The sequence below is a fragment of the Tetrahymena thermophila genome (genome assembly GCF_000189635.1).
Source record: "Tetrahymena thermophila SB210 genomic scaffold scf_8254607, whole genome shotgun sequence".
In the NCBI taxonomy this organism is placed as follows: domain Eukaryota; phylum Ciliophora; class Oligohymenophorea; order Hymenostomatida; family Tetrahymenidae; genus Tetrahymena; species Tetrahymena thermophila.
In genome coordinates this window covers 356,393-366,332 of record NW_002476377.1, presented here as the reverse complement: position 1 = coordinate 366,332, position 9,940 = coordinate 356,393, and the positions used below count along the sequence as shown (strand labels likewise).

The 9,940-nt window shown below is 25.0% G+C and overlaps 3 protein-coding genes across 3 annotated transcripts; 2 read left to right on the top strand and 1 right to left on the bottom strand. All coding sequences in view use genetic code 6, as the record gives it.

Annotated features, from left to right (window-relative positions):
- Nucleotides 1-627: 627 nt before the first annotated feature.
- TTHERM_00437740 (VWA domain CoxE-like protein) lies at nucleotides 628-4,305 on the bottom strand (the record flags this gene model as incomplete). The annotated part of the gene is made up of 9 exons (XM_001017770.3): nucleotides 628-1,173; nucleotides 1,275-1,595; nucleotides 1,726-2,380; nucleotides 2,438-2,607; nucleotides 2,669-2,802; nucleotides 2,857-3,202; nucleotides 3,315-3,437; nucleotides 3,683-4,039; nucleotides 4,144-4,305. The coding sequence occupies 9 exons, from the start codon at nucleotides 4,303-4,305 to the stop codon at nucleotides 628-630; spliced, it is 2,814 nt and encodes a 937-aa protein (XP_001017770.1).
- Nucleotides 4,306-5,178: 873 nt separating this feature from the next.
- Nucleotides 5,179-6,684, top strand: TTHERM_00437750 (tetratricopeptide repeat protein; the record flags this gene model as incomplete). The annotated part of the gene is made up of 1 exon (XM_001017771.1): nucleotides 5,179-6,684. One exon carries the CDS (start codon nucleotides 5,179-5,181, stop codon nucleotides 6,682-6,684), a length of 1,506 nt encoding a protein of 501 aa, XP_001017771.1.
- Nucleotides 6,685-7,462: 778 nt separating this feature from the next.
- On the top strand, nucleotides 7,463-9,927 carry TTHERM_00437760 (MFS transporter; the record flags this gene model as incomplete). Its single annotated transcript, XM_001017772.2, has 5 exons — nucleotides 7,463-8,469; nucleotides 8,766-9,013; nucleotides 9,079-9,258; nucleotides 9,356-9,602; nucleotides 9,654-9,927. 5 exons carry the CDS (start codon nucleotides 7,463-7,465, stop codon nucleotides 9,925-9,927), a joined length of 1,956 nt encoding a protein of 651 aa, XP_001017772.2.
- Between the last annotated feature and the right edge of the window lie 13 nt (nucleotides 9,928-9,940).

Sequence of the window (9,940 nt, the reverse complement as noted above, 5' to 3'; positions counted from 1 at the left end):
AATGAAGATAGGTGTATTTTATCCAATTACACTTTATTAATTATACTCTACATAAAAATCTATAGAACAAAATCTTTGCGTCATTAAAAATTTAATTTAGGTAAAAAGTATATAATAACATCGGTATGAAATCAACAAATAAAGAGAAGGCTATTTCAAATATTTTTGCATATTATATTTCATAGTAGCTATAATTTTTAATATAAAATCGCTTCATAAAAATACTATTTGATTTTATTCATACACTTTGTATTTTTCGAATTATTTTTATAATTATGGTAAAAAAAGATTTAGTAAAATAGATTACAAATAATATTTTGTAAACTTTCCCATAGAGTATCTCAAAAATAAAAAAAATCTTTCTTTTTACAAAAATAGATTACAAATTTAAAAAAATATTAATTTAAATCAATATTAAATCTAAAAAGATAAATTAAAAGATTGATTGAAGTAGAAAAACCATAATTTTTTTTTTTTTGATAATGCAATGCAATCAGAATACGAATAAAAAATATATTTATTAAACATTTACAGTACTAGTTTAAATTTAATTGTCAAAAATACAAAATATTATTATTATTTATCTATAACAAATTACGTTTTCTATTCAAAAGAATTTTTATTTGATCAAACCTTTTGATAAAATTCCTTTAATTTATTGATTTATTCAATATAAAACTCTTTTCTTTCTTTGCTATCATTTTTGACATTTTCTGATATCATAAATGCAGGATTTAATAATCCAATCTTAATTAAGCACTCACCAGTTAAAACTTTTTCTAAAATTTATTCAGCAGGGAGTTTACAGTGCATTTTAATGGCTTTGTGGAAGGCAGGGCATTTTAAAGTATTAGATTCTAAATGTTATGCAAGTGATTTAGTTGGCTTCATGTAGTAAGGACAAGCAGGGGACATACAAGAATTTTTAAGCAAGTTTGATACTTAATTAAAAGAATACTGGGTAATATCCAATCCTTTTTCTGTACAGTAATTTGTTAAGTCCTCAGCAGTCATAGGAACAACAACATGATGAGTTGCGATCATATACTCCTCAAATTTTTTATTGAGAGATTCAAATACTTTTTCTGCTATCTTGTTGTTTTTAATGAGGGATTACTCTTTTTACTTTTTCACCTCTTGAAGAATCTCAGCAGCGTTGTAATTAATGTCGGTCTTTATATTATAATTTGAGATGTAAATAAATTAATGTAAACTCTGATCAATTTTTAATAAATTGTTTATTTTTTTTTTTAAATGTTAAAATATATGTTTACTGTGTTTCTTTCATGGGAATTTCTATACTTGGAAGCATGCACAGTCCAGCACATCAACTTATCGTATTCAGGGAGTTCTCTATCAGGAAGGAAGTAATTAAAAACTTTATTGAGTCCCTTGATTCCTACTTTATTGTACTTCATAAATTCGCAATCAGAATGCATAAACTTAGCTGAAATTTCAAACCCAACTTTAAGTTCAAGTGCACTAATTCTATTTTCAATTTCATTTTTCATTTCGTATTAAGTAAAGAATGTCTCGACGGGAGGGAAATTATCAATTATCTATTTTTATTCTTCCAAAAATTCAGGGAGGACGGCCTATATTTTATTAGCAAAAATTACATTTTAAAAGTTTACTTAAAATAGTTCTAGTTAAAGTTTAATGATCATTAAATATATTTTTTTAATTTGAGATTTGGTAAAATTTTTAATAATTAATTAAATTTACGCCTTCGGGTAATTGAATTTTGAAGAAGGTCTCAAGTGCTGTCTCTGAGGGGTAGTTACGGCCATAGGCTTCGGCATAAATTGCATAGACAATTTCTTAAATTTTTTCAATATCAGTCAATTCTTTACTATAAACAAGGTAGAAGAGAACTAAAATTGCTTTTGTTAAATCTTCACATTTAGTTTCTATTTCTGGATGCTCAGTAATTAGTGCTGTTCTAGGAGTTTCGACCAAGGCCTTTGCATAGCTTTTATAACCCTAACGATCAGCGTAAGTCATAGAGAGGGTATTAGCCACTAAATCAAGCATATGAGTGCGCCATTCACTAGCTGTTTGATTAATTAAGAAATAGCAAGCATTTGCAAGTAAACCCAAGTAGGCATTTTCGAAACAGGTATCTGCATTACCCATAACATTGAATGTCATCAAAATATGATAGAGCTTAGTGTTAATCAAAGGCTTTAAATCTAAATCCTTTTTGCTGAAAAGGGGAATAACTGCATTTATAATTTCCTCTTCATCATCTCCAATCTTCATCTTTAACTCATTATTACCAGCCTACAAAGAAACTGTATCACAAACTTTGTGATGCATAGCAATGCTTTTGATTTTAAGCATATAGGGGTTAATCATAGCACCATCACTTCTCTTAATCCTATAATATTATATTAATTTTAGCATTTAAAAAAAATAACTTCCAATAAAATTTTACTAAACGGAGTGTCCAACAAGAGGGAAATTTTCAACTAAATCATACTGATTAGGACAACCCTTGAGACCTTCTATCAAATCAGCCTCCTTAAATACATCTTTCTAATTCTAGAGAGATATAACTGAAGGTTCTTAATCAGATTCATTTGAAAAAGTTGTTTGCTAGAAAACCTTTATATATTTTTAATGAATAAATTAATATGAATAATCTTTATATGATAGATATAGCTACATTAATGAAGTGATCTCTGGCTTGAATGTAATCTGAAACAGTAATACCTTTCAATTACAAAGCTGCACTATGATACTTACCAGTTTATGTACCAATTGCTAATCTCTTAGCAGCCTCAACATCACTGAGTTGACCTTTTTAAATTAAATTAAAAATTTTTAAATTTTTTTTTCAAAAAATTTAATTACTTAAAATGACATCTTCAGCAATAGATTTAATTTCTTTGAAAATGACTTGGATGTTGAAGTTAATAGTATTTTGTTATTTTTTCATCAGTCTTTGATTGAATGTTTCTTTAGTAGTAGGATTTTTAGAATCAATGAAGTAGCATTTCCATCCATTCAAAATGTTGAGAGCTTCTTTTGCATTATCCTTAGCCTCCTTCTTTAAAGAAGAAATTTAAAGTTCACTAAGCCATCCTTTAGCTATGTCAATCAATTCGGTAGGTGAAAGGAATTATTGTCTTTCAACTTAAGTAGTGCTGTTAACTGTGATTTTATCTTCGTAACTGATCACCCAAGAGTTTTCATAAACCTAAAATTCAAATTTAAAAGTTTAGTTATTTGGTGGTTGGTATAATATAAATAAAGTGTTGAAAATTAATTTATTTTCTTCTTTAAACAAGATTTAAAATAGTATCTTTTACCTCTTTTGTTGAAGGGAGCCAAGGGAGAACCTTAACTGCAGGACTAATTGAAATTTTTGCAGAGTGGAAAGTATAAGGAAGCAAGGATTCAAATGTAGATGACCAAACTGATTATTCATTAGTCTATTAAATATAGAATATTTAAATAACTTAAAATTTAAAATATAATTATTTCATTAATTAATTAATTAATAATATAATTTTAAATAATTTAACTTATTAAAAATTATGTAAAAACTAAGATATTAAGTGAAATCAAATTAATTTATAATTTATATTTGTTGCTGAATTTAATTTATTAGCATTTCATCAAAATTTATTGCTTTAATTATTTTTATATTAAAAGTGTTCAGAATAACAAAATATACATTTTCAATTAAAAAGACAGGAGGAAGAGAAGACTCTCCATTGTGATAAATATCTCTAAGATTCATGGCTACGAAAGTAGGGAATCCAGATCCAACACCTATAGAAATGAAATTGATCTTTTTTTAATGTGTAATCTTAAGTTTAGTAATTCTATTTGGGAGTGTTGAATTGTTGTCATCTTGACCATCACTTATAAAAACAACAGTAACATTATTGCCCATAGATGGTCTTTACAACATTTCGTTTAAAACTTCGAATCCTCCAACAATATTTGTTGAAGAGCAGTCGTATTGGTTTATATTCTCTGACAAAGGAAGCTTTCTTTCTGCAGCTTTAGTTGAGAATGTGATGCAATACTGTTTTTTAAAAAAAATATTTAAATATTTTGGAGTAAGATTTGTAAAAGATATTTATTTGGTTCTATCAAATAAGAGGTAGTTTATTCAAATCAATTTTTTACAGAATTAGGATGGTTTTAAGATATTTGATTCCAGCTTCTTGCAGCAAAAGGCCAGTATGAGCTCATAGATCCAGACGCATCTAAAACACCAATCAATGCAGAAGACACCTTCTCTGTGCTAACTTAAGGGATTCTAAAGATATTATAGAGTTTATTTTCCATCTTTTATAATTTTTGAGATTCTGTTTATAAATACTTTTTTATTGATTATTTGTTTGTTTATAATTATTCTTATCTGATTAGAATTTTAATTTTTTATATTTAAAGGCATATTTTTCTATTAAATTACGACAATGATGTAATTATTTCTTTTACTTTAGTAGATGCTTTTAACAACTATAGAAGATACTTAATATTTATATAGTTTAACGTTGCTCTTTTAATGGAGATAGTGAAGTTCTACTTTTCAATCTATCACTTTTTAAAAATTTAATATCAATGGTTGGTTAAATACTTAAATAGAATTCATTAAATATCGTCTATCTAATGAATTTAAGAGAACAAATATGTCTTTAAAATGTATTTAAGTTAAAGAGTTATGGTAATCCTTAATAGAGGCTTTATTCTTACAAAAATATCTAGACTCTTTAGAAATTAATTTAATTATATCAAAGAAATTTAATTTATGCTTTTCTGATATTGACTAAAAATAAACATGCCTGCCTACTATTATAAACACCATTTTTATTTTAAAATTTGGTAATGATTTTTATGATTTACAAAGAAAAATGATTTATAAAAGTAACAAATTTACTATTCTTTTTGTGTTTTTTAACATTAAATTTTTGATTTACATTTATTAAAAAATCTTAGAATTAATCATAATTAATAACTAAATAATTCTTTCCTTCCTTTCCAATTTACTTTTAATATATTATTATAGTGAAAGATAAATGGTGATGTTTACAAACTCAAGTATTCAATTTTTAAATACTATTAAAAATAATATTCATTCATTTTTGTTACAAATAAGTGCTTAATTTATTTATTTACTACTCAAAGATATTAATTTTATCATATATAAAAAAGAGAAAAATGTAAGATAGTATTTTAGTCAAAGAGGTACGTAGCCTTTATTAAAATTATAAACTGTAAGAATGTATTGCAAAAGTAGAAGAGTTAGATTAAAGCTTGAGCTTTAACTCTCACCAACTTTTGCAGCTTTATAGAGGATTAAGTTACTTTGAATTAGGTTAGGTCAATCAGGGGATACAAATTTTTCAACAACTTTTAGTTGAATAGAAGTAGGAAAAAGATGTTTTAATAGATGCTATTGACTTAATAGTGAGAATTAATTATTGTATTTAAGTTTATTATTATAATGAGTACTTATGCAGGAAAATTGCTCCTGATTTAAAGGAAGTGTATGAAAAATTCAAAGAATTAAATATTTTGTGCGGGAATAAAGATGAATTTTAAAAAGGAGTCCAGTTGTATGGATATGGAACTTATTTAATTATCAATAGGGATTAAGATAAACTAGAAGAAGCTTTATAAGCCCTATAAGAATCTTCAAACCTTTTAGAAGATTTTAAATAAGATGTTTTGAGCTTTTTAGGATTTTCTTACTATTATTCTGATAAGTAATAGTAGTGCTTAAAATTCTCCTTATAGCTTTATTAATTAAATCCTTAATATCCAAGTATTTCTAATAATGTAGCTCTTTGTTATTCATAGTTGATGGATTTTGATTAAGCAGAAAAATACTTTTAAGAAGCTGAAAACCTTTGTCCAAACAATAACTTTATTATGAGCAACTAAGCAAAATATTATGAATCAAGAAAAAATAAAGAAAAAGCCAAGTGGTATTATTAAAAGTGCTATGATGTAATGCCTAGATAAGCGAGGGCGTGCTGTGCATATGGTAAATTTTTGTGTAAACAAAAGGAATATGAAGAAGGGATTTTAAAGTTTTAAGAAGGCCTAGATCTAGATCCTCAATATATAAATAATTATATAGAATTAGCTTATCATTTAGCTTCATCTGATATTGAATTATCAAAAAATTTAATTTTAAAGAGTATTGAACTTCAGCCTGAAAACGAGTAAATTTATATGACTTTAGGAGAAATTCAAAAAGCTAATAATTAATATCTTAATGCAATACATTCTTACTTTGTTTGCCTCTAGCTATCTAAAAATGATACTTATATATAATATAAAGCCCATTCTATGCTAGGTAGATGTTTTTTAGAAGAAAATTTATATTAAAACTCACTCAAACACTTCTTTAAAGCCTCAAATTATGTTTATAAAAATTACGATAACTATAATATAAGCTAAGTATGTAAAATAATAGATGAATCTGAAATAGAATTATAAATTTATGCTCTTTACTTAATAGAATAATAAGAGCAAGGAGCTGTCACAAAATTTAATAACTTTGCTAATTAAGTTAAGACATTAAACTTTAAAATACTATTTTATGATAGGCTAGATAACTTAAGACAAGTTTTATAATTAATTACGTATTAAAAGCATGTTTAGTAATATCTTATTTACAGAAATGAATATTCTCATTTAGATTTTTATTTCGATTGATAATATTCTCGTTATATAAATATTATTTAACCAGATTTTTTAAGCAAAGAAAAGTTAATTAAGCATACTAATTCTTTAAAAAATTAATTATTTTACTTTAAAGTTTAATTTTATATTTAGAATTTAAAAATATTATTTTTTAGTAAAATTATTCATTTTAATTTATATTTATATATGTATGTATGGGGAATCATTTCACCTTCTTACCTATCAATTTTCTAAAATTTTAACTACAGTCAAGAATTTTTGTAAAAGTACAATAAAAAGTTGAAAAAGCTATGTTATTTATACATAAATACATACATACATAAAGTGAAGGATTAAAATAAAAGAAATAAAATAGATAGATACATTAAATTTATAGTGTCTTCAAATCTGTTCAAAAATATTTAAAATTGATTTTTAATTTAATTTTTACACATTATTTATTAAATAAAATGTAAGATGAATTTTAAATGAACAAGAAATTTAGCTCTGCATACATATTTACAACTTTAAAAGAAAATTAATTAATTTTTGTTTTTCTTAATTTTTCACTTTAAATTGTTAATTAACACAACAACACTTGAAGATATTTTATAGTTATACAGTTTACTCATACTTCTTGAATTTTAAATGTTATGACTTTGAGAAGTTAGAAATCTGTTCTAGCAACAGGATAAATTTAAAAAATATTAATTAATATTTTTAAATACAACCAACTAATTTTAAGCAACTTTCTATTCTTATAAATAAATTTTTATAAAATTCAATTAAACTCAAAACTATTTGGGAATGAATGATTTTATAAAATGTTTTGCTTTATCACAGACAAATATGTGGAATTTCTATAATGATAATTTGGACTTATTCAATTTAAATAGATTTACTATAAATATCTATTAAAAATACTCTATTTAAATTTGTTTACTCAATCAATTAACTTGATGCTAGATCAATGCATATAATAAATAGTTAGTAATTAAAAAAAAAGCAAAATCAATTTTAAATATTACATTTGATGAACAATAGCAGTACTTATGAAAATGAAAGCTAAGATACACGTGAGCAATAAGAATAGCTTGAAAATTAATTAATATAACAACATGAAAATTAAACTTCAGACTAGTCCAATAAGTTGATAGAAGAATATCTGCAAAAGGCTGGAGGTTTTAATAGATATCAGAAGATCATGCTTATCTTCTTCTTTTTTGTAATGATGATAATTTCGATGGTAAATCTAAGCTAATCATTTATCTACCTTCCTCCTAAGTTCATTTGCGATCAATCAGAGCAAAAGGCTTTTAGTAAAGTTGTGAAATAAGGATATGGAGAAACTAATATTAATTCTGAATATTATGATAAACTTCATAGATAAATTTAAACAGACATAAATAACTCTGAATAAAAGCAGACATACTAAGAGAACATCTAGAATAATGTGGAATGTGAAGAATCTGAAGGAGGGTGTAAAGCCTAAATATTAGCTCCCAATTAAAAATCTACTTATGCGATTTAATTAGAGATGTATTGTGATTAATCTGAGTTTAGAGAAATAGCATGTTCTTTACTTTTTGTAGGTAGTGTCATTGGTAGTATTTTACTTGGTATTGTAGGAGATATTTTTGGGCGTAAAAAAATCTTGATTATGTCATGGGCAGCTTCAAGCCTATCTATAGTAGGGATAACTTTAGCACAGAGCATTCCATTACTGATTGTAATGAATTTTACATTTGGATTTTTTTCTTAGCCTGTGTAGAACTTATTATTACTGTTGGTTAATGAAGAAACATCCGAGTCTCATAGGTATAATTAGCTACTATTTAGGAATTACTAATTAATACACCCAGATTATTGATCAAATAAAGATCATCATCAAAAAATTTCTATATCAGAAAGAGAAATAATATTTTTTTTGAATAAACTTATTAACAAAATGAGTTATTTTTAAATTTATCAACTAAAAAATACTCCATTTTTTTTTATAAAAAATTTGAATTTTATTCAAAATAGCTTCTCTATTACCACTGAGTTAAATAATAATTAAATAGTTAAATTAACCAAATTAATTTTTAAAAGTAAAATATTTTATTTATTTATAGACAATTTTCAAGCTAAATGCTAATGGTAGCATGGGCAATAGGTGAAATTTGTTTACTGCCTCTAGCATATCTTATAAATGACTATAGGGATTTAATGTTTTATTGGATTATGATCCCTTCTCTTTTATTAAATATCCCATTATTTTTTGTAATAGAATCTCCAAGTTATTGCCTCTCTAAGAATCTATTGGATAAGACGATATAATGTTTCTAAAAATTGGCTAAGTTTAATAAGAAAGAATTTGAAAGTAGCAATTTTATTATTAATTTTATGAATATATACTTATTAAAAATTTATTATTAAAATAAATAGTCGGCGATTAGTTATTTTAAGTTGATTTTCATAAGGATTTTAAAGATGAAAGCATTTGGTTTAACATTTTTGCTTTGTTTAAGTTCAAATCATTAAGAGGAATCACAATTGCTTCTTCCTTGATTATGATATGCACCTATGTTTTTTATTTCGGTTCTGAATTTGCTTTAGAAGGAGTTGGTATTGCTTTAAATATAAAATTATTTTTATCATTCTTATTGTGCCTTTTTTATTCTAAAAGAATCTTTTTAATTTTTATATTTCTATTTTTAAAAAGGGTATAGTTTATATTTAAACTAAGCAGTTGCAAGCTTTGGTGAATTAATACCTTTACTAGTTGGAGTTTTTATAATTCCAAAGATAAGAAGGAAGGTAGGTTCTATAATTGCTAATATTGGTTGCATCCTGATTTGTTTGAGCTATTCTATTTTTTCTGATAATGCATTATAAACAAGTTTTGTAGGATTGCTCAGAGTTTCTAATGGATTTTAGTTTGGTATTTTCTAAGTCTATATCCCTGAGCTGTAAATTTACCTTTTATACTTGTTTCTTTTTTAATTTATATTTTTGCAAAGATTTCCAACACAAGTAAGATCAGTTGGTACAGGTATTATTTTTGGACTAGGAAATCTAGGGAGTGTCTTGGCTCCTTACATTGTTAGCCAAGCTAGTAAAATTGAACTCCCAAATATGGTCTTGATAGGTTTGGTGGGTGTGATAGGATTTTTAGCATGTTTCTTTTTATAAGAAACTTTAAATAAACCTCTTGAAAATTAAATTAGAGAATTAAAAAACTAAGACTAATCAACAAACATATTTAGTTCTGATAAAAAAGAAAATGTGAAATGAACTATTTTTTAAC